The sequence below is a fragment of the Lynx rufus genome, unplaced genomic scaffold (assembly GCF_022079265.1).
Source record: "Lynx rufus isolate CCGP_SWC_20201006 ecotype Redwood Valley unplaced genomic scaffold, mLynRuf1.p SCAF_18, whole genome shotgun sequence".
In the NCBI taxonomy this organism is placed as follows: domain Eukaryota; kingdom Metazoa; phylum Chordata; class Mammalia; order Carnivora; family Felidae; genus Lynx; species Lynx rufus.
Genome location: NW_025814832.1, coordinates 989,777 through 1,013,840, shown reverse-complemented (window position 1 = coordinate 1,013,840; position 24,064 = coordinate 989,777). Strand labels below are relative to the sequence as shown.

General features: G+C 53.2%; 1 protein-coding gene across 2 annotated transcripts in view; it reads left to right on the top strand.

Moving 5' to 3' along the window:
* Window positions 1-24,064, top strand: part of RAP1GAP2 (RAP1 GTPase activating protein 2) — a 190,669-nt gene that overhangs the window by 162,314 nt on the left and 4,291 nt on the right. For both annotated transcript variants that reach the window (XM_047080602.1, XM_047080604.1), the window contains 11 exons: window positions 95-250; window positions 5,384-5,455; window positions 5,976-6,062; window positions 7,443-7,577; window positions 15,132-15,269; window positions 16,904-17,025; window positions 19,389-19,502; window positions 19,734-19,851; window positions 20,343-20,469; window positions 23,509-23,585; window positions 23,984-24,022. In XM_047080602.1, coding sequence (XP_046936558.1) covers window positions 95-250; window positions 5,384-5,455; window positions 5,976-6,062; window positions 7,443-7,577; window positions 15,132-15,269; window positions 16,904-17,025; window positions 19,389-19,502; window positions 19,734-19,851; window positions 20,343-20,469; window positions 23,509-23,585; window positions 23,984-23,992 — 1,155 coding nt within the window. In that variant the 3' untranslated portion in view covers window positions 23,993-24,022. The remainder of the gene's footprint in view (window positions 1-94; window positions 251-5,383; window positions 5,456-5,975; window positions 6,063-7,442; window positions 7,578-15,131; window positions 15,270-16,903; window positions 17,026-19,388; window positions 19,503-19,733; window positions 19,852-20,342; window positions 20,470-23,508; window positions 23,586-23,983; window positions 24,023-24,064) is intronic.

Genomic DNA, 24,064 nt, shown 5'->3' with positions numbered 1-24,064 from the left:
AAAGATAGAATAATGAGGAATTTCCTGTATAGATCTATCCTGTTTTCAGGATATTCCTTGCTGGCTTATAACAATGGAACACTTTTCTGTTTAGCTCCAGAGAAAGAGACACATTGGGAATGACATTGTGGCCATCATCTTCCAAGAAGAAAACACACCGTTTGTCCCAGATATGATTGCCTCCAACTTCTTACATGCCTACATTGTTGTGCAGGTCGAGAATCCGGGCACAGAGACCCCATCCTACAAGGTGAGGAGAACGTTGGAGGAAGTGGTGGGCCCAGGCACTTCACCACATCTTATGGATTTAGTGAAATCAAGGACCATTAGTTCTCAGTGGCTCCTCGGGTCATTCTCCAAAATGGTACTCCTAGTGTTGGTATGATCAGTTTTCTAGAAATCCTAGGTTTCTGTGATTTGGGAGCCAAGAGGCCTTCCTTATGAGGTCATATCCTCCATCTGGCTGCTTCCAGGTTCAATAGCATCCAACTCAAGGGTTGAGAAGCCCCCAGTGCCTCTGTTTGGAATCTGGTAATGCCATTGGCTGGACTAAGGCAGAGCCAGGGGAGAGGAACAAAAGAGAGGAGGGTGGGGAGGACTATCAGGAAAGGGAAGGGAAGAAAGGTGGTAACAAGGGGAAGAAAGGAAAGGAGAAATGTTCATGGTGACAGCGGTGGAGAGCAGGGGGTCCGGCAGACCCTGGCCATGGGGTGGGCTCTTCTTGTTTAGCTGTTCTAGAATAAACCATTGGTCTTAATTTGAAGACTCCCAGGGAGGGGGGGTTTCAAGCACCTGAGTCTAAGTCTGAATCTAAGCCTCCAGATCGATAAGTGGTCTTCCAGGTTGGCTCCGTGTCCTCCCCGATGCAGGGAGGCCCTGGCAGCCCTCACCCTGCCCGTTGCCGATGGCTGTGCCGCCAGCCCTCCGCTCCCCTCCCCTTCTCCGTGAGAAACAATTCTAACCTCTTGGGCAACAGTTTCTATCTCACCGGTGCTGGGGGCTGTGGGCTCCAAGGGAGATAGACTGAGGCAGGGTCTTTAAGGTGGATGTTAGTCTTTGAACCTCTTGTGGATATACGCAGAATGCTTATGTGCAAGATGTTGCGTTCATGTGCTTCTTTGCATATTAGGGGGAGAGAGATCAAAGGTCAGATTCTCAGAGGGCTCCCTGTTCCCCAGAAGTGTTAGGAACCACGGTTCTAAGGGAGAGGGAAATGAGCCTGTCGTTGCCAATGGGAACTTGGAATGATCTGAAAATGGAGTAACTGTGTAATAGCTTAGGCCAGTGCTGGTTCCTAGGGCTTACAAAGCCCAAGTGTTTCATGGCCATCTTCATGAAGTATCAACTTTGCTTGAAGATTTTGGAAAGGAAAATGATGTCGTATAATTATTACATCAGTAGAAACCCACATATTTGAGTGCAAAATGCACATCAACTTTAAAAGCAGATATGAGACTACAAACAAAACCCCACACTCTCTCCTACGAGGAAAGCTGACTCTTCTGTCCCCATGTTCATGTTGATGTCCATGCTCCTCCGTCATTGAGCACTTTCAGCTTTTCGGCTGAAAAGTTGCAGAAGCCATGTTTTGGGCATTTCCTTGGAGGATCACCTTCTTAACACCAAAATGGGCATTCCCTTCAAACAGCTGTTTGATTTGTTGATGGAAGCAAGTTTATTCATTCAGTGCCCCCTGTGTGCTGGGGGTGGGACACGTGGAAGTGACCTACAGGGAAGGGGGAGAGGGCCAGTGAGTGCAGTTCAGCCACCGGGCCACTCAGACAGCCAACTGACTCTCTTCACAGCCAGTGGAGGCAGAGAGCCGTTGGGTAGGATCCTTGAGGTAAAGCTGTGTGGTAGGAGGGCTCCCAGACGCTGCCAGGCAGTCATGTGCGAACGTGTGGCTTGTCTGCTGGGCCTCTGCTGGCAGAAGAGGCCTCTCGTGGAGGTTTAGTATTTGTTTTTAGCTCCTGATAGGAAATGGAACTCAGCTAACTGGCTTCTCCACTTTCTCAAGAGCTTAGTGGGGTGGGAAAATGCAGAGATCCAAAAAAAACACCACTCCCCTCCCCCCCACCTCCAGCTTTGATGCCTGAAGTCTTTACCAAGGCTTCTCAGCCAAAGCCCATGGTCCAGGGAGAAGCACTGTCCTCAGAGAGGGTGGCAATAAGCAGAGAAGCAGGACCCACAGGGAGAGCCGTGCTCTGTCCCCAGGCTTTGGGACTGTGTGGTCCACCTGCCGGGCAAACATCCAGGCTGGAAGGCAGACCTGTGAATGGGGCTGGGGATGCAGGGCGGGGGGAGGGAGGCCAGCCTTCCAACATGCTCCCCAGAGCTCTGTCCATTCATATTCCCAGCAGCACCCCAGGTGATGAGAAGACCTGGAGGACCTGGTCAGATTCCTCAGAGGGTCCAGGGTGAAATGGGACTTTCACTGACCTCTGCAGACTTAGGGGCTATGGCAAAGGAGGGTGAGATATCCCCAGGGGCTGAACAGTGTCCCAGGAGGCCTCCACTGGGGAGGATGAACAGGAAAGAAAAGGAAATAGAGGGAAGGACAGGGGTGGGAATGTGCAGGAAAGCCTCCCAGACCAAGAGGCTCAGGAGCTGACGGTTCTGGTCCCGGCCCTGCCTCTGACTACTGCATGACCTTGAGCCGGTTCCTTCCCTCTCTGGACCTCAGCTTCCATCTGTGTGAAATGAGGAAGTTGGACTAGACCAGCTGTGAGTTCCTTCCAGCCCTGACATGCTGCGGGAGGGGAAGCGGAGTCAGGGGTCGGGGGAGTTGAGGAAGAGGGGTGTGTGTGTGTGTGTGTGTGTGTGTGAGAGAGAGAGAGAGAGAGAGAGGGAGAGGGAGGGAGGGAGGGAGGGAGAGAGAAGGAAATGGTTGAGGGGAACTCTCTAGTATTTCAAGTGTCCTTTCTTAGGTGCAGGTCAGCAGGGGAAGTAAAAAAACAAAGCCCCAGGTAACAGGTTACCCCATACTGGGTGCTTGCTCTGCACCAGGCACTGTGCTAGGCCCTTAGAAGCACAGCCTCCTTGAACCTTCACGAGCCCCTGGTCAGGCAGGGTCTCTTGTTAGCCCTATTTTACAGGAAGGAAATTGAGGCTGAGAGCCTAAGCCACTTAAGGCTGGAGGCCACAGAGCCCGGAGGTGGGGAGCTGGAGTGTGTCCAGGTCTGCCAGTGGTCTTCACCACTGAGCCGTCAGAGCAGGTGGGAACTTGGCTCCAAAACTCAGGGGTGCATGAAAGGTGATGTCAGATGATTTTTCAGACGGGAATTTTGTCCCTGTCCTGCCCGGATAGAAGGGAACTCCGGCTGAACCGTTACTAGAACTCCCTCCTCTTCCTGTCTCAGGTCACCCTGCCCCTGATTCCTGAAGCCCGGCAGAGGTCTCAGGAATCCTATGGGAAGCACCCCACTGGGGAGGGGTGCTGCCTGTATACCCCCTTCCCCTCACTGCTGATCTGGTGCCTGGGCAGCCTTCCACGGTTCCCCAAGGCTTCCAGGCCACACTTGGCCGTGCATGTCAAGGTGGGAGCCCTTGGAGGCTCCCCGCCTCCCTGGTATATCCTTGAACTCACACGCTCCAAGCCTCCTTCTCTTTCCAGCCTTGAAAATTCTCTTCCCCACAGTACCTGCACCTCTCTCTCAGCCCTGCCCTGCCCCCTGCTGGGAGGCCCGCACTGAATTTAGAAACTGAGAAGGTGGGGCCGTGTTCTGGCGGCTTCTGCTTTCGGCCCAGCAACCCACCTGTCCTCAAGAGGAGGGAACAGCAAAGCCCCGGGCACTTTGTTGGAAAAGGGGTCAGGAGAGGGAACACAGTGGGGATAGAAGATGCATGGCCGTCACCCGGAAGGATCCTGTCCCCTGCTTTTCTGACATGGCTGCTGTGGTGGGCTTATCTGACCAAGAGACTCGGCAGGTTGAAGAGCATGTCTGAAGCGCCTTACCCAGTCAGCACAGACCACTCTAGAGCAAGCCTGAGAAGGAGGGCCATAGGGGTGGGAAGAGGGCGGAGGGCCTGACCTCTGCCCCCCCCCCCCACCTCAGTTCCTGTGCACAGTGGGTGGTGGTGGGGGACTGTGTTTGGCAGCTGGAACCAGCCAGAGATCATGTCAGCTGAACACACACCATTTCCTAATTCTGGGCACGCAGACAGCCTTGAGCTTGGGGAGAGAAAGCAGTACTGACCAGCTCTCTCCCGCTGTTTTCTTCCAGACCCTGGCAGGGCCTTCCCTTGGCCTGGCTCTGAGCTGCCTGCTCACCCGGTCTGGCAGACTCTCTGCATCTGCCCTGCTTCATAGGCCAGGGAGGCTGGCAGCACGCCAGGGCCAGGCTCATGCCAGCGGCAGTCTGGGAAAGGGAGAGGGCAGAGTCTCTAGAGAGGCCTGCAGCCTTCGGGCTGAGAGCAGGTGAAACCAGGGCACGTCCACGCAGGGAGGGCATCTGGATGTGCTGGGCCTGTCCTGAGGCTGGGACACCCCTAGGCAGAGCGCCTGGGTGCTCTCACTCCTAGTTCCTGCCTCCCCAGGCTGGCCGGAAGTGAACACCACACCCAGAGCCTGGGGCACCCTGTGCAAGAGCACCGTGATGTCCCCCTACCCACAATTCCCAGCCTGGGCCCTAGCGCTCTGTTGGTTCAGGGCTCACCCAGACAGACTGTCTAACCCTGTGGTGGGGCCAGGGCTCCCAAACACTAGTCCACCAACCGCACGAAAGCTTTGTGGAGTGTTTAACAGTTGCGGATTCCTGGCTCCGCCCCAGTGCTTGTGATTCAGTAAGTTTGGGGTGGAGCCCATGCAATCGGTATTTATTTTTTAAACACTTGAAGTGATTCAGGTTTGGGAGTCAGTGTTGTGGGAAAAGGACCACAGAGCAGGACCAGGAGGTCTGGATTCCCTGGTCATCTCTGTGGCTAATCACCTGTGTGCCTGAGGGGAGATGGCTCCCAGTCTCTGGGCATCTGTGTCCCCATCAGTAAGACAGGGTTAACGGTTCTCACTTTGTCTTCTCCGTGGGATTAATATCCATTCAAATGAGGCAACGAGATAAGTCCTCCTGGGCACTTGTACTGCGTTAGAAGCGGAGTCCCAGGCTACTCCTCAGTCCTGTCTGGTCATCTTGCCAAACTTGTTTCTGGCCTCCAGGAATGTAGATGAGAGCATGTGGATGGCTCTGTGCAGCCGGCCCCACTTCTAGGAACGACGACTTGGGCCATGCTGGTGATGGCTCATGGGAGTGTTGGATTTGAGTTCTGGGGAGGGGAGGGCAGAGGACTGCTCTGGGTGGTGGGCTTTCCTAGGGCCAGGGCTTGGAATGCATTATCCTCCTCAGCTTGGATCTCTTCCCTCCTGGCCCACACCGAGACTCTGTTTCAGGTGTCAGTCACCGCACGGGAAGATGTGCCCGCCTTTGGCCCACCTCTGCCCAGCCCTCCTGTTTTCCAGAAGGTAAGAAACCCCTTTCTGCTCTTCTCTTATTTCAGGCTCTAGGTTTCAGCATCTGAGTGGCCGTGGCTGGAGTGGGGCCGGATCTGTGCTGGGGACGTTAGAAGCGCCTTAGGCAGGCTTGGGAGAAACTCCTTACTTGGGGTCTCTCCCCTCCTCTCCTGGTGCCGCCAGCCTGGCCTAGTACAGTGCCTCTTCTCACAGTGTTTGACGCTGGCTTTGCCTTTCTGCTAGAAGAAACATTTTTGTACCTATGCCTCAGTCCCAGAAGCCTTGGACAAGAATTGCTTTCAGTCATGGAAATGCTGGGGCAAGGGGTTGATTTCCTGGGACCAGGAGAGCTGGTTTCCACATTGGCATCTTAGGTGGGCCTGGCCTGGGCTAGAAAATGACCGAATGTCAGAAGGAGGCCTTTTAGGGACTCTCCTCAGACCCTCTGTTCTGCTTACCTGTTGCTGTGGCTGAAAGCCCTTTCAGCAACAGCTGAGGCTGAGAGAATCCCAGAGCTTCATGTCTGTTCCAGGGCCCGGAGTTCAGGGAGTTTCTGCTCACCAAGCTCACCAACGCAGAGAACGCTTGCTGCAAGTCGGACAAGTTTGCAAAACTGGAGGTGAGAGCACTGTTTCTGGAAGTCTTCCTCCTGCCTTCCTGGCTGCTTTCAGCCAGCCTGTCCCGGGGGTCTTCTCCTGGGGGCTGCTCAAGTTGCGGAGCACTGTGTTTGCCCCTCTAAGCCTTCAGTCCTGCGTTGATTTAGGAACTCTTTCCTCTTGTGGAAACTTCATGCAAACTTCAGGTCTAACCAACCATGCACCAGTCATTTATTGAGCACCTACTGTATGGCAGGCTCTGTTCTATTCCCCGTGATACAGGGGTGAGACATAGTTTCTGCCTTACGGAGCTTTTGGGCTGGTGGGAAGGGGCCATTACTTAAGAGACAGGTATGATATAGTGTCCACACTGGGCCGTGATGGAGGCCAGCACAGGGGCTGTGACTGCTTCTGCCCATGCAGAACTGGGACGTGTTCAGGGAAGGCTTCTTGGAGGAGGTGGCCCTTGACCTGCTGAATCTGGGTATCTGACAAGGCTTCTGCCAGGAGGAAAGTTTGAGGAGGGTTATTCTAGGCATGGGAAATAGCGTGAGCAAAGGCCGGGCAGATCAGAGCATGACTTTTGAGGGAGCCCCAGAGGGTTTGACATGGCCTGAGAGAAGGACTCGTGTGGGGGTGGATACTCAGCTGGAGAGGTTGGTTGGGTCAGGTCAGGAAGGGCTTTTGCACTTTAGAGGTGATACAATACTTAGGAGAGTGATGGTTTGCTTTGCATATTAGAAGATGACCCTGATGTGACAAGAAGGGCAGGTTGCCAGGGAGGAGGGCAGGAAGGGTGGCAAGTCAGCTATTACAGGAGTCCAGGACACATGGTGACAGCTTGCTTGCACTGGCCACAGGAGGAAATGGTTTGGGGGCAGGGTTGGGAGGACTTGATGGAGTCCTGTATTTGGGTGGGACGAAGTGGAGTTCCAGGGCGGCTCTTGGGCCTTTGGCCTGGGCTCTTCACCTACCTGGGGATCATTGGAATGAGGTCTTTTAGGACCTGCTGACCTGGAAGTGCCTGCAAGGGTTGCTGCAAGGGCTAGTCCTGGTACGCGTGCACAGCGCCCCCTGGAGGTTGTATCCATGGCCCTGGTGCACGGTCCGGATGGAGAAGGGCAGTTGGGTACGTGGCTGTGGAGCTGGGGGCAGAGATCTGAGCTGGGACTCGGCAGGGTAGAGCTGTGGGATGGCTCGAGGAGAAGGGGCAGGGGAAGAGAGCAGAGGCCAGCCACAGAGCTTTGGTACTGACTGCAGTACTTGTGCACACGGAGCCTAGCCAGGCCCGAGGTCCACACTGTTAACTGAGATTCTGGCGGTCAGGTGTCTGGAGCCCTGGGGAGAGGGCGCATCTCTGTCCTCGGTGCCAGCTCCATCGTCCCCACCCTCTTTTCTTCTAGGACCGGACGAGGGCCGCCCTTCTGGACAACCTTCATGATGAGCTTCACACCCACACACAGGCCATGCTGGGACTGGGCCCAGAAGAGGACAAGTTTGAGAATGGGGGCCATGGGGGATTCTTGGAGTCTTTTAAGGTACAGCACAGGAGCGGCTGGGGATTGTGTATGGTGGAGGTGAGGGTGGGGCAAACAAAGGAAGGGGTCCAAGGTCTTTGGAGTCCTGACCCCGGAGCCCAAGTGCCAGGATTGCAGTGTTGGTAGAGGGCAGGGGCATCGGGAAGTGTGAGCGGGCAGAGCAGCCAGCAGTGTCTCTGGCGTCTTCTGCATCCTTCCTTGATTCGGATTTTGTCTCCTCCTGGCCCAGGAGTCTGAGAAACAGGGACAGGGAAAGAGTTGTCAGCAGGCAGCAGGAGAGGAGCCAGCACAAACCAGGAACATTACTGCCTTCAACTTCCTCCTTCTGTGGCTGAGGATGAGGAGTCCAGGACAGGATGATAAGAGCCAGGACATGCCTTAGGGGTCTGTAACAGCCAGTGTGTGGTACTGCGATGGTCCACCTGGCAGGGCGTTGGAGGACCCAGCCAGGGCCGGTGGGACGGAGTTACAGGCAAGTAAATCTCTGTGGACTTTGCAAAAGGAAGAACTTTCTAACGAGAACGAGCTGCTAAAAGAAGTAGTGAGCTCGCTGTCCCTGGAGGTATTCAAGTAGAGCTCGGGCAGCCACTGAGCTAGTGTGAGATACAGGAGGCTTATCATCACATGTTTACTGAGCGTTTTTGGTCCACACAGCTCTTACATCCAGCATCTAGCTTGACCCCGGCTGTATTCCTGTGTAGTCAACAGAACGAGTCTTGTTATTCCTACTCACACATGAGGGCACAGGCGAGAGGGGCCGCAGGACTGCTCAAAACCTTACACCTACTTAGAGGTAGAGAAACAAACTCAGCCTTTCTGGTTCTTAGGTTAACATTCTGCCGGATTGCCCGTTGCAGAATGACTTGTCGAGCTGCCGTTTTGGGGGCAGTATGTGTGGGGTCAGGGTGAGCCCTGCCTGCGTTAGAATCCCAGCTCGGTGTGATCGTGGGCACAGTCTTTAAAGTCTCTGAGCTGCAGTGTTCTCAACGACACACGGATGATCAATCGGACCTCTGGAGTTGCTGGAGGAATTCACTGAAATAATACGTGGAGAGTGCGCGTTGCCTGGAACACGGTAAATGCTTGGTGAAAGCGTTAGCTATTATTGCTGCGTAAGGTGAAAACTTACTGTGCGCCAACCCATCTAAAGCCTCACAAGTGCCCTCTGTGCCCTGTGAGGAAGGCTGTTATGATGGGGATAATAACTCATTTCCAGTTTTATTAATTGTGGGTGTAATTTTTCGTGTGAGGAAATTAAGGCTCAAAGAGACAAAGTAATTCGAATCCGAGTGTTGAGTTGAGTCTGCTGGATCGCAGAGCCCGTGTTCTACATGATGCTGCCTCTGGTTCCAGACTCGGTTAGGATTCCACCCACGCCAGCCTGGCCTGGGCAAGCCTGGGGTCTGTCCCTGGCGGCCTGGCGGGACCGCAGAGAGCAGGGCATGGCTCCGCTGGCCCTAGTCGAGGCAGCTGCCGAGATTCCTCGCAGGGGCGGGAGCGGGGGTGGGGGGGGGGGTGGGAGCCGAGCTGCTTGTCCAGGCTGGTGGGAGATTCCTGGGGCATCTGTTTCAGGCCTGATGGACAGCAGCAGCCAGGGTGAAATAGGAGAAATTGGAGATCAAGAGCAAAGGGGCATGAGGGAGAAGGGGGGCAGGGGAGGAAAGAGGGAGCTAGGTCGGCTAGCCCGGCAAGAGAAGGGGGAATGTGAAACCCAGGAAATAGGAAAATTTTTGTAGCACTGCCCCTTCATCATATCAAGCACATCACAATGCTCCCACATCCCGCAGTAAAATGTAATTTGTGTATGGCTTAAGCTGCAGGTGACTAGCTAACATAATGTGATATTTTGTAGCTTTTAATGAAGCGTTTGTTTTGCAAGTTTCTTTCTGTATTTTGAAGCTCACAGTCGGGTTTTTCAAGTTTCAACTGTTTTTATTACCTGGAAAAGCTTGTAGACTGTGCACACTGCCCACGGTGCCTTTGGATAAAATGGTCCAGCAGCTACATGCAGGTCGTGGGTCTAAAGGAGGGTGGCTCCAGGCCACTTGCCCAGTCACCTGCCTCTGGAGGAGTAGCAGTTGATCTGTGTTCGACTCTAGTGGGGCTGACTGAAGAGGTTTCCCACAGAGAGGAGGCTTCAAGATTTTAACCACTACTCACCTTTGATCGAGTAGTCCAGGATCTTTTTCTTTTCAACCCTTAATCCTTCCACCTGTGGGCTGGAGACATCTGCTTGTGCATTCTGCTTCCATGCCTGTCCCGGAGGCCGCGCTTATGGGGTATGGGAGGGGTTGTCACGATCGGTCACACAGAGTGAGCCTTCAGAGCTCTGACCATTATGATGAACTTTTTTTAAACCCTGAGTTGGGAACAGGAGCTCTTTTACTCTGTTCCTGCCACCATTATCCTCTTATCTCCCAGGCTGTGGAGGCTGGAGCTGGGGGCCAGCCAGGAGCAGCACGGAGCCCAGCGGCCTGGAGGTTTGTGATGTGTGGGCCAGGCCCACGGTCTGACCCAGCTCGGGAAACTGCCTCTCATTGTTGTGCTGTTTCTTCATGCACTCCTGGGGTGGTGCTGTGGCATCAGAATTATTGGCATTCCTCATGGAGTTCCTCACCTGCGCCTCTGGAAAGAAGTGGTGCACAAAATGATCCCAGAAAGAAAAGTTGTGTGTTTTATCTCCTTCTGGTCAAAGGTCTCATCTCGTGTGGAGACAGTTGAGAATTCTCAGGGCTAAAAGCAATCTCAACCACCCATCCCCTTGCCTCTCGGGACCATTCTCCCTTCCACCCCCCTATAGAGCAGTGGCCCTCTGTCCCTCTGCAGGGAAGCAGACCCATCGCTGCCCTAGGTCATGCTGCCTGGCACCTCACACCACGTAGAATAGTTCTCTCTTCTTACCTCGGTCCCACTGGCTGTACTTCAGGCTTTTCTTCCATGAGAAACAGAACAGTTGGTTTATGGATGTCCAGACCTGCTTCTCAAACTGAGTGCTGGGAGATAGTCTCAGGAATCTGCCAGTTCTACAAACACTTAAAAATTTTGCATTTTCACTTAGATGATAACCTAAAAATATACATATTTCCAATTATAGAGACCAAACTTTTGCAGCGAAACTCTCAATTAAAAGACATTTCTGTGGAATAAGAAAGTATATTGTATATGCGGTCCGTGGAACCACTGCTGTGGGGGTCTGTGGATGTATTCTGGGTCTTGCAAGAATATTTTTCTTTATAAAAGAGCTGTGGGACGCCTGGGGGTTAAGTGTCCAATTCTTGATTTCGGCTCAGGTCATGATCTCATGGTTCCTTAGATCAAGCCCCATGTTAGGCTCTGTGCTGACCATGCAGAGCCTGCTTCGGATTCTCTCTCTCCCTCTCTCTCTGCTCCTCCCCAGCTCATGCGTACGCTCTCTCTCTCAAAATAAATAAACTTAAAAAAAAAAAGAGAGTAGCATTAAAAATGAATAAAAATGAAAGAGCTGTACATTACTCAGCTTCCAAAAATATTGATCTCTGGACCATTGTTTCCAAATGCCATTCTCAGCCACTGCCAGCTGTTGATGAAGTTATTGGTCTGTAATGAAATGAAAAGAAAAAGTAACGCTCCTCGGAGGCACCTGGGTGGCTCAGTTGGTTAAGCATCCAACTCTTGATTTTGGCTCGGGTCACGGTGTCGCGGTTCGTGAGAGCGAGCCCCGCCTGGGGGCCCTCTGTGCCCCTCTCAAAATAAATGAAACTTAAAAAAAGAAAAGAAAAAGTAGCACTCCTTGATGTAGCTACGTGATATGTACACAAAATACACGTAAGCCACATTTTGAGAAACATTGAGCTGGCCCAACCACCCATTAACCTTGTCGTGCAGAAGGGAGAATGTGAGGACCAGAGAGGAGAGGGTCCAGTGGCAGAATGGGGACCACCCAAGCAGGGACAGCTGCTTTCTCCAGCCTTTGAGAGGTGGTGATAGTTAATGCACTGGTGTGATACGTATGACCCCTAGTGGCAGGAGAAGGGCAGGAGGCTGCAATTTCCCAGGCAGAGTACCCGCAAGCAGGGGCAGCCCGGGTGTTCGTGGATTGGAGCTCCGGTCTATGGAGGGGGGAGGGGTATTTCCTTCTCTTGTCAACCTGCATCCTTTATTTGCCCTGCTAGAAGGACAGAACACCCCATTCCAGTCCTCAGTGTACCTCCTGATGAGGAGTGTCTCAGGAGGCAAGCGCTTAGCATCTTTCTCTCCAAGCACCCCTCCCTTTGTTGCTTGCCTTGTGCAGCTAGGCATGTCCGCCTTAGCACTCATGTCTCTGCCTCGTGTCCCCTAAGTTTGTTGAACCAAAACAACTCGCAAATCCCATTTAGAATCATGAGGAAGCACAAACCCCTAAGGAAGCAAGGCTTGTGGTTGGCCCAGAAGAGACTTGCTCCGTGTATAACACTAACTGGTAGCTCAGTCCCCTGCCTAAATGAAGCGACATAAGCAGATAGAGAGAGAGTGCCACCACCTCCCCTCCCCCACGAAGGGAGAGCTTGTTCAAAAGTAAGCCGTGAGGTGAGCTCAGGGCTGGGAGACCGTGAGGAGGGACCCTGGAACCGGCAGTGGTTAGCTGGGAGGAGAGCACTCTCTGAGGGCACTCGTGTCCTCAGACAGTTGAGGGATGGTTGTGTGAAATATGGAACAGACTGGTCTGAGATTGAAGCACGAGTAAGATGCCAGCTCGGTGCACAGAAGGCCTTTCCAAGGGTCGGGCTGTCCGCCACTGGAGTAGGCAGTGCTGAAAGCAGTGAGCAGCCTGTCCCTGGGAGGATGCAGGCGGAGGGGGAGACTGTCTTTTCTCTTCTCTACCCTTTCCTCGCTCTCCTTCCTCCCCGGTTTGGGAAGGCTGTGCTTCCAGCTCCACATCAGATTGAAACGTAAAACACTTCAGACCACGTCACTGGATGATTTTGTCCAAATCCAGCTTTGTTTTAAAGTTTTGGGGCAACCGTCATGTCTCTGACCTTCCGTCCCCAAGAGCGGGGAAGGAGAGCTGGGCCTGAGCGAGCAGGTTGCACACCGGGTATTGGGCACCCACGGTCTCACGTCCTCCCCACGCAGGACCGTCACCACGTTGTGCGGACGAGGAGGCCATGTGTCAGAGAGGTTCATACACTGTGTTGGGAAGACCAGGATTCAGACCTCTTTCTGTTAGCTTCAAGCAGCAGATGGCCACCCTGCACATCCCTGGGGTTCCCTGTCAGCCCATTGTCTCCTCAGATTTATCTTGCGGACTCAGACAGCGGCACCAAGGGCATTTGAGGAGAAAACGTCTTTCCTGACATCGACCTTGGAGACTTTTTTTGAAGAGAGTTGAAAGCCCTTGGTTTCTGATCACCGTTAGTCCATCAGCCAGTTCCGTTATGTGTTCAATCTGGACAGCTCTTTGGGAGACCAGGACCCTTTCATCTGGAGCCCAGGGTCCTGGATTTGGGTCCCCACTCCATCTCCCACCTGCAGCGACCTTGGGTGATCGTTTGCCTTTTGGGACCTTTCCTATCAGTGCCTGTCCTGTCTGCATCTCAGAGTTGTAGGGATCCAGCAAGTTCATGTACACGAAGCCCAGTAGACCAGATCCCATCAAACCACATCAAATCTTTCTTGGAAAGAGACCCGTGAGGAGGGCATCAGAACATACACGATTAGCTGACACATCGTCGTTGATGACGGTGGTGGTGGCGGCAGACCCACAGGGGCCCCAGCGGGATGTCATGATGCTGAGATTTATGGAGCACTTGACTCACTTAGGGAGGTTTGCTGTTTATCCAGAGACACCTCAGTGTGGTGCCACACCATTCCTGCCCTCGGTTTTCCAGAGGGCGTGTGACTTAATGTTGTCTTTGGGCGATGGAATGAATAGAATGTACTGGCTGGAAACAGTTGCTAGGCGATTCTGTTCTGTGGTCTAGAAAGAGAGAGAGATGATGTCCCTCAGGCAGTGTCTTTGACTCACACAGGAGAGGCTAGATGACATCAGGGGTAAGAGTCTGGTGGGCTCTGTGCCTCATTTGCAGAAATGGTTCGTCTCCAGAGCATTCGTGTTTGCCAATGGCTGTCTTTCCTGAATCGGCTTCCTGCATCCATGCCTTTGTCCTTCTAAGTCAGTTTTCTGAAGCTAAGTTTCTGAGGACCTCAGCCTGCTCTCACAGTAAGGAAAACCCACGAGCCCACTTAGCAAGGGCTCTTGCGGGGACTCATGGCTCAGTGTGGTCCTTGGCATCTGTTATCCCGGCTTGTTGGCTTCGTCCCGCAGGCTTGGTCTCTCACGGCCCCAAGGTGGCTATGGCAGTTTCAGGTGCAGAATGTCACATCTCTTTTGGAAATCCTTTAAAAAAATTTTTTTTTTCAATGTTTATTTATTTTTGAGAGACAGAGAAACGCAGAGCATGAGCAGGGGAGGGGCAGAGAGAGAGGGAGACACAGGATTCAAAGCAGGCTCCAGTCTCTGGGCTGTCAGCACAGACACGGGGCTTGGACTCACAAACTGTGAGATCATGACCTGAGCCGAAGTCCGACGCTTAACCGATGGAGCCGCCCAGGCGCCGCTGGGAGTCCTTGAGGAGACCTTTCCCCACAGCTCCCATCAGACACCCCTCATGCCCCACTGGCAAGGGGATAGGTTATGTGACCACCTTAGACTGATCATGATACGCCCTTGTCCCGTGGAGGAAGAGGGGAAGTTGGACCAGACAGTGGCTCTGCACTGAGGAATATGCTAGGGATGGCATTTTTATGTGCATAACTCATCATATCTCCATTTGTGTATCTTGGCGTATGTTGGGGTTTATATCTAGGCCCTCCGTCCTACTACCTATTAGCTGGGTGCTCCTGGTCGGGTCACTGAGCCTCTCTGAGCCTTACCTGTGAAATGGAATGGAGGGCATCCATACGGTGGGCTTGTCGGGAGGATACATCTAAAGCTCTTAGAGAGCCTGGCGCGTCATAAGTCCCCAATAAACATGGCAGCTCTTCTGTTTGTGTGCTTCCTGTGTGCCCGTCCCTGTGCCAGAACCAGGAGAATTACAGGAGAGGAGTCGGAGAAGTGTCAGACCTGACCTCTGCCTCCAAGAAGTGTCCAAGTCGGCTAGGGAAACAAGACGTGTTTCTAAAATTAGGGCAACACTAAAAGACCCGGGGCCTGTGGGAGTGCTCCCTCTGTGTTAACTAGCGGTCCTCACTATGGCCACTTCTCTTGGTTCTGGTTCCAGAACAGCATAGACCTGCCGAGTGGTCTGAGGGAGCATTGTCACCTCCCAGGCCCGTCCCTGTCAAAGGCTTAACGGCCTTGATTTTACCTGTTCCTGTCTGTGCCACGCTGTGACAAGCCCCTGATCATCCTGGGTGTCCCCTCCTGGACCCTTCACTGTTTGCCAATGTGCCCTTTGCTCTTTGGTGGCCCTGAGTGGCCTGAGTGTGCACAAGTGTGCACAGGCTGAGGGCTCTGTCCACAGACCCCACCAGGAGGGCAGGGGCGTCCGGTGGGCAGGGCTCCAACTCTCAGGTCCCTGTCTCTTCTCCCCATAGAGAGCCATCCGTGTGCGTAGCCACTCCATGGAGACCATGGTGAGCAGCCAGAAGAAGCAGCACAGTGGGGGCATCCCTGGCAGCCTCAGTGGGGGCATCTCCCACAACAGCATGGATGTCACCAAGACCACCTTCTCGGTGAGTGCCACAGGCCCCTGGGGCAGCATGCGGTTCCTGCGGAGGGCGCCCCACCCCAGGCCTGTGAAGGATGATGTATTCACCCGGGCTTGGGCCAGGTGGCCTGAGCAGGGACGGGGCAGATTGAGGCTGTTTGGGGGTGACCCTAGGCCCTGCCTGTGAAATGGAGCCTCCATTTCAGTTTCAGTTTTGGGGCGCTTTTCTCTGCCCAGAGGCTGGGGACCCAGGAGGGGTGTCCTTGCTTTGTTATTAATGACGACGGTAGTCACCCTTGGCTTGCTGTGCACCAGGGACTGAACTAAGTGATTCATAGACCTTATCTCATCTGATCCCTCTAACAGCTCTTAGAGGTAGAAATTGATGTGTTCTCCATTTCGAATTTGAGGAAGGGAGGCCCAGAGGGGTTTAGTAACCTGCCACAGGTCACCTAGTTAAGCTGAAAAGCTGGGGTTTGAATGCGTGTCTCCCTGATCCAAAGTCTTGGCTGTTAATCACTGTGTATGCAGTTCCCAAGGAAAGAGCCTGGTGTGTCTGTGGGTTTGGGTCTGGTCTGTTTGCACCAGGGACTGGCCAGGCGAAAGAACCACATAGTTGGTCCTTTTAAAAAGCAAAGGGACTTTGCATTTGGATAGAGTAGGGTTTTCTTTTCTTTCCTTTTCTTTTTCTTTATTTTTTTTTTCCCAGATAGTTACCCACCATGATACTAAGGACTAGTATTGTAAGTGGTCTTACATAATTCATTTAACTTACCCAATATTTCATACTATTGTCTTGTCCCACCCAGAAGGTCTGTGAAATGAGCAGGGCAGGACAATTATCCCCATTCTGTGGGTGAGGAGACTGGGGCCCAGAGAGTTTGGCTACTCACCCAACGTTGCATAGGACTCAAATGGCAGAAGTCGGGGCCTGGATTAGAGGTCTGGAGGGCTCTAAAGGATGACTGCAGTCCCTGCTCCTCAGTCTCCCACCCCTTGCTCCTTCCCCCTGCATGTAGCTGAAGCAGAGCCACATTCTCGGCGGTTCCCTTGGCCTGTGGGTGCCTGTGGATCTGGGTCTGCCGCTCTCATTCTGTCTTGTTACTGAGACACTCAGCTTGGACCCCATTACTGTGAGGAATGGATGGAGAGTCAGAGCCGTGGGTTCTTGTCCTTGTCCTTATGGTGATTTGCTGTGTGACCCTAGGCCAGTCCCCTCACCCCTAGGCTCCTCAGCTTCCTCACTGGTAAAGCTAGTGGTTGGACCAGGTCATTCCCCGGGCTCTCTCAGCTTCCTGGTTCTCAGTCTGTGACCCCATGAATCATCCTGACCTTCTCAATGTGCTGGGCTCTCCTTATCATGGCCCTGACCCCTTGTTCCTCCAAGAATTGTGGTCTTTGGTGATTATTACCTGGGGCCACAAGGTCTGGCTTAAGAACACAGGAAAATGGGCTGCAAATGGCTTGAGTCTTGGGGTCTCAGCTCCTGTTACATAGGTCCTCGCCTTCCCAGCTGTCTTGCTGTTTTGTGGGATCCCCTCCAGACTGGTTGGGGGTTGCACAAGCTATTTGTAGACCAGAGATGGGTGGGGGGTGAAGGGAAGGAGACTGGGGTCTGGGGTGGGCCACGAACACTCATTTTGGTGGTTTCATCGGCAGCCTCCAGTGGCAGTGGCAGCAGCCGTGAAAAACCAGTCGCGGAGCCCCATCAAGCGGCGGTCGGGACTCTTCCCCCGTCTACACACGGGCGCTGAAGGCCAAGGCGACGGCCGGACACGATGGTAACTGTCCAGTGAGGGGTTTGTGGATCCTTCCACTGCTGCAGCTGCCAGATGGCCAACCTCAGGGAGGGCTTTGCGCTGCTTCGGGAGACGGCTTCCTTCTAACCTTGGTCCCCACTTCAGGCACCTGTCTCACTCTGCTGTGTCCACTGAGGCAGATTTGGCCAGTCTCTGTGTAGGACCTTCCAGAATTGTCCGTGTCGCATTTGGACCCAAACTAGAAATGTTGCTTGGATTCTTTCTTTGCCTCCTTTTCCAAAGCTCACTCAAATGTTCCCTCTTATGGAAGGCTTCCCTGCCAAGACAGTTAATTAACTTTCCTTAGGCTTCTAGAATGTTTTCTGTCTTTTTAAAAGCAGCTCTTATACTGCATGGTATTAACCTGTTCTTGCTCATTGTCTTTCTGATCCTTTAATGGTGAGCCCATTTGCCCTTTAATTCAGCAAGTAACATGTCTTGAGTGCTTGCTACATGCTGGGGTCAGTGCTCCAGCAAGAGCTACAGGAGGCACAAACCTGCCTTCCAGAAGCTTACAGTCTTGTGAGGGAAAAGGAGGCATTTAGGTTGTCTGCCTGTCACCCCGAATGGTGACCCCAGGACCTGAGCTTGGGCATGCAGGATGAGGGGTGGGTTTACAGAGGGGGATGAAAAACTCTGTTTGGAACCAGTACATGTGAGAGTCCTTGTGGCCTGCCCAGCAGAGAAGTGCAGAATTCTGAGTGGTCAGGATGAAAGTCTTAAGCTTAGGAGAGAGGCCTTGACTGCAGAAGGGAGTCAAAGATGGATCAATGAATATGGCCACTCAGGGGGGTGTATAGAATGCCTGGGGGACACCAGCATTTGAGGGCAAGGGGAGAAAGGGAGGGAAGATGAGGGAGAGAAAGCCCGGAGGGGAGGGATTCCAGGAGGGAGAGTCCACAGTGTCAGTGTGCAGAGAAGCCCTGCACTGTGACCCGAACCCCTGCTTGGGTGGACAATTGGGAGGTCATTAGCAACCTCATTAAAAGGGCATTGAGACATTCATGCTTCTTGGGTGGCTATAATCAAAGAGACACATAATAAGAAGTATTGGAGAGGATATGGAGAAACTAGAATCCCCAGGCATTGCTGGTAGGGATGTAAACTAATGCACCTGCTTTGTAAAATAGCTTGGCAGCTCTTCAGAGAGTTAAACTTGGGTTATCATCTGACTCGGCCGTTCCACTCCTAGGTAGAGACTCCAGAGAAAGAATACACATATCGACATAAAAACCAGCACACAGATGTTCCTGGCTATTCGTAATAGCTCAAGGTGGATAAATAAAATGTGGTATATCCATCAATGGGATACTTTTTTTTGCAATGAAAAGGAGTTGAACCACTGATATGTGCTACAACTTAGTTAACCTCGAAAAGACTATGCTAAGGGAAAGAAGCCAGTCACAAAACACAACACGTTGTGTGATTCCATCTCTATGACACGTCTGGAAGAGACAAATCCATAGAAACAGAAAGTAGATTAGTTGGTCGCCAGGGGCTGGGGGGAGGGGGGGATGGGGAGTGATTAGGAGTGGGTCTGGAGTTGCTTTATGGGGGTCTCAAATGTTCTCAACTTAGATCGTGGTGATGGTTGTACAACTCTGTGAATATGCTAAAAACCACTGAATTACACACTTTGAGTGGGTGTATTGTACGTGGATGGTATCTCAGTAAGGTTGCTGTAAAAATAAAAGTGCATTGAGGACGAGGCCAGCTTGTCCCCAACAGGGGGCGCAGTAGAAATCGTGGGTGTCAGTACATGGTCTTTGTTAAACTACAGGAGAAGGAAGCCCTCCTGCCCTTGGCCGAGAGTAGCCCGTTTACCAAGGTGCCATTCCCAGCATAAAAGGCCACCTTGTCACACGGATCCAGGGAGCTCATATTGTGGTCTGTGTGAAGGGTGTCCCCTGGACTTATGCACGGTGACCCTGCCCACACTGCCAAGGAGTCCACGTGCACTGGGTTATTTGCCTGCTGTGGGAGTGGATGTTGTAGACCTCACTCCATCCCGCCTGTGGCCTGTTCTTGACTTAGAGCTCTGCCAAGGTGGGATGGCCAGCAAAAGTGGGGAGTGGACTTGGGCTCAGGAGCATCAGCGAGTTCTCTTGCTTGATAGCGCTTGGCTCATCCAAGAGCCTAGAATAGCCTGATGCAGCAGAAAACCCCACTCTCCGTTGCTGTCTGAGTGGGGCTCAGGGAAGTGGCGGCTGTGCGCTGGTAGGCATGCTGTGACCCCTCAGGCCCTATGGGGCTGAGAGCCTGTTGGCTGTCCTAGGCCTGGGGGTGGGGTGGAGGCTTAGGGGCCAGTCCCATGGCCTCACCCCTCTTCATTCCTGTTTCCTTAGTGACAGTGCATCCAGCAACCCCAAGACCCCGGATGGTGCACACTCTTCTCAAGAGATAAAGTCTGAGGCCTCATCCAATCCCAGCTCTCCGGAAATCTGCCCCAACAAGGAGAAGTAAGAGAGTGAGGGTGGGGGAAGGGCTGACTTTAGCCACTCGGAGCCCTGGAATACGCTCTCTGCTGACAGCCAGCATTTTAGCCTTGAGAATTCTCTGGAAACGTGAAAGGCAACAGGCAGGGGCATGGGGAGGCACTGGCGGGCCAGCTCAGTCTCTGCCAGGTCTGCCCTGCCGGTGAAGGGGGTCTCGCTGAGTGACCGGGGCCTGCTCCACTCCTGTTCCCACAGGCCCTTCATAAAGTTGAAGGAGAACGGCCGAGCCAACATCTCCCGCTCCTCCTCCAGCACCAGCAGCTTCAGCAGCACGGCGGGGGAGGGCGAGGCTATGGAGGAGTGTGACAGCGGGGTAGGTGTACCTCCATCCCGCCCTGGGGAGCAGGGTGGGGGGCCCTGGGCCCAGCCAGACCCCTGCTGTATGCATCAAACTAACTGCTGTGGGAAGAGCCCCACCCAGGCCCTGTGGGTAAAAGGGAAGGTAGGGAAGCAAGAGGTGGGCCAGTCAGCCGTCTCTGCTCTCTGGGAGCAGTGGGTTGGGGGGGTCTCCGCAGAGTGGCACCAGAGCGGCAGCAGGGGGCCGGAGGCTGCACTGAATGGTCTGTGTCCGTGCCATGGGGCTCCTGGCTGGAGAGGAGAGGGCCGGTGCTCTGTGTGGCCAGACCATGGGCACTTTGGGGGCAGGGTTAGGGGCGGCAGAAAGAGCAGGTCCAAGTGTGCCAGTGGGAGGCAGTGACCGCCCTGAGCTTGCTGGGGACCTGTGGCAGGCCTGCCATGGCGCGGGTCACCCTGTGGTGCCGCTGAGGACAGAGCTGGCCCTGCTCACCCAGCCTCTCTCCCCAGAGCAGCCAGCCGTCCACAACCTCACCCTTCAAGCAGGAGGTGTTTGTGTACAGCCCGTCCCCGAGCAGCGAAAGCCCCAGCCTGGGGGCGGCCGCCACCCCCATCATCATGAGCCGGAGTCCTACAGGTCAGTGACGTCTGGGCATGTGCACCATGAGGCTGGCGGGGGGAGGGGGCAGGGGCTGTGTCCTGACCACTGTTCGTGGGCGTGAGCCCCAGCCACGCTCAGTCAGGCGGTTTCCGCTTCGGCCCCAAAGGGTGAGGCCCTTGAACTCTGCTAGCCCGCTTCATCTGTTCATCAGCCTTAAGACACCTGTGTTCTTATTGTCTCCTTACTTGTGGGGAAACTGAGGCTCCGAAAGTGCAGTGATTTTTTTTGGTAGAGAAGTTGGGATTTGAAAGTCGAGGCTCTCTTGCCCCACCCCCGTTACTGATGCCGGGTGCCTCTGCCACGCTGGTGACCTTGACAGTGCAAGGGTACGGAGCGGGAGGAGTGTGACAGGCGGAGGGGACCGCACATGGTTCCTTGGGCTGCGGTTCATCTAGGGGACAGGTGTGAGAGGAGACAGCACATAGGGTGCCAGGCTGCGGCTCCCATGGAGACCCTGGCAAGGAGCTGGGTGTCATCCTTCTGGCGAGGGGAGCCTTGGAGGGTCTTAAGTGGAGCAGTGCCTTCTGGACTAGTGAAAGACTGTTTTGGTGGCCGCAGCTGGCCGAGCAGACAGGATTGATGGGGAGTGGGCGCAGAGAGAGAGAGATCAGCAAGGGGTCACAGTGGGCAGTGAGGGGTGGCTGGGCTGTGGATCAGGGGTGTCTGGAGAAATGGGAGAAGGATGTGGGTTCAAGATGCTGATGGCAGAGTCTGCTTGGGATTCTATCTCTCCCTCTCTGCCCCTGCCCCCCCTTGTGTTTGCTGTCTTGCTGTCTCGAAATAAATAAATAAACTTAAAAAACCATTAAAAAGAAAAGAACTGTTAACCTCAATGTTTGTTAAATAACAGGAATAAAACAATAGTGAGAGGTTCTCAACCGGGGGGCACTCTTGCCTCCCCAGAGCATATTTAACGATATTGAGACATTTCTGATTTTCAGGATTGTGGGAGGAGAGTGTGCTGCTAGCGTCCAGTGGGTAGAGGTCAGGGATACTACTAAACATCCTACAAAGTGCAGGGGCAGCACCCCCCCCCCCCCGCAAAGAATTATCTGGCCCCAAATGTCAATGAGCTGAGGAGAAACTCTAGTCAAGTGATAGAAACACAGAAAGAGCTGGTTCATGCGCTTGCTCTAGTCCTGCCCCCTGTGCCGGGCCACTGCAGAGCCTGGTTCTTATCCTGGTTGTGGCATGGATAGGTCCATCTCTCTGAGCCTCAGTTTCTTCATCTATAAAGTGGGTAGTAATACAGATACTCTGATTTTCAAAAAATGACGCTTAATGAAATATTGAAGGAATGAATGAAACAATCTGTAACCAAGCTTGGCTCCTACTTGGTATTAGGTACATATCAAAATAAAGTTTTGAGTAATGGGAGGGTTAGAGAGTGTCTGCCACTTGCTGAAGGTCACCCAGGGCAGAAGGGGACCTCGAATGGGCCTGGTAACTCCATCTCCTCTTATCGTACCACATGGCATGTTGCTCTCAACCCCCTTCCCTGGCGCATTATGTAACCCCAGGGCTACTTCCTACTCCCAGCCTCGCAGAAGTTGTGCTGGGTACCTGCAGGAGCAGGGTCAGTTTGCAGAGATCTGGAAACTGTTTTGAACTGTTTGGCTGCGCCTGGGGAGAGACGGGGCCAGGGGGAGGGAGGTGCCCTCGGAGGACCTGACTTCCAGGCTTCTGTAGTCTCAGATGCCCCGACCGTTGGTCATGTCACACCTGGGCTCCCTGGGACCCTGAGAGGGGACTGGCAGGTCATAGTGACAGGTACTCATGGTGCTGGGTGGGACCCCTTGATTCGAAGCACCAGAAATAAGTCAGCAGCCTCTGAGTGGAGGGTACTGACTTGCCGATTCCCTGGGCCAGAGGAAAACCACAAAGCCAAGTGGCCCTCCTGCCAGCTGGGAAATGTTTAACAACTGGCTCTCCTGCTGTACACACACACACACACACACACACACACACACACACGTTTACTATAAACTTTACTGATACAGAGGATCTGAAGCACACAATTTATAAATAATAATCTTTATTATAAATCCCATATTCTTACTGATATTTGTCTAACCTTGGTATCTGTAGGCAACTAAAAGTTGCTGATGACCAACAGGTGTAGTTCTGACATGAATGATGATTGATATTTTGTCAGTGACACGTGCAACCTCTTTGCTGAATCAGATACCAGTTTTCAGATACTGGAAGGGTACGGACTCGGTTTTTGGTGCTGCTTATAATGTAATGGCTACAGACACAATGCATTTTCACATTTAATTGATATTTTTCGCGTTTTCTCAGGGGAAGCCTAGACAACAAAACAATAAGTCAAGCCCTGGTTTTGTAGCATTTGCTGATTCCTGAGGTGTAATGCTCAGAAATGTGGCTGATCTCAGGCTAGCGGTGAGCTGTGGAGTTGGGAAGGAGCACCAGACAGGCGCCGTGGACATAAATAGCCCGAGGAGAGTAGATCGTAATAAAATGCAGAGAAATAATTGGGAAGCGATGACTTCTGAGTGTTTATTACCTTTTGTAAAAAAATGTTTATTTATTTTGGGGGGGGGGAGGGGCAGAGAGAGAGGGACACAGAATCCCAAGCAGGCCCCGTGCTGTCAGCGCAGAGCCCCACATGAGGCTCGAGCTCACGAAAGTGAGATCATGACCTGAGCTGAGACCGAGAGTCTGATGCTTAATCGACTGAGTCACCCGGTCACTAAACAGGTGCCCCTATTTAGTACCTTTGACGAATATAATTTATGGAATTGTAAGCTTATATAGTTTGATTTTTAAAAAAATGACTGGGTTTACCAACTAGCTTGCATTTCTGAAAACTTATAAAGAGTTGGCTTTGACAAATTGCTGCAAGTCAGCCGGAGTGCTCCGGGGAGGGAGGAGGCCCTGCTCCTGCTCCTGCCCCCACCCCCACCCCCCGGGCGGCACCCCCGCCCCAGACACACAGCCCTGGTGACCTCTACAGCCTCACGGTCTTTTCATGGACGATTCTGTTTTTCCTAGATACCAAAAGCAGAAACTCCCCGAGGTCAAACCTGAAATTCCGCTTTGATAAGCTCAGCCATGCCAGCTCTAGTGCGGTAAGAATCCAGGGGGGTGAGGGTAGTGGGCGGAGCCTCCCGCATCCCGCATTCCAACCTCCTCCAAAACTCAGCTGTCCTTTCTGGGGGTCTGGGGAAGGGGGTGCCTCACACATCACAGGGGGTGGAGGAGGAAAACTCTGGTCAGGTCTAGGGGTGACGCTTCGGTCCCCGCATGGTGCAGGCATCAGCCTGGGGGGTGCCAGCCACCTCTGCCACACCTCCTGTGTTAGAGTCACACCCTTGGACACACACCAGGTGTGAGCTGGGAAATGCTGGCTCCTGGGGCCTCATGCCCCTTCCTGAGCTCACCAGGGAGTTGAAAGCTGGGTGCACAGAAGCTGTAGATTATGTTGTCTAGTTATTTAAAACTCTTACATGGGTTTCTCTTGAAACAGGGTCACTAATGTGAAAGAGGATTCCTTCGCTTGTCAAAGGTGGGTCGAGTGTTTGTCCTGCTTTGGCCATGTGGCAAAGAG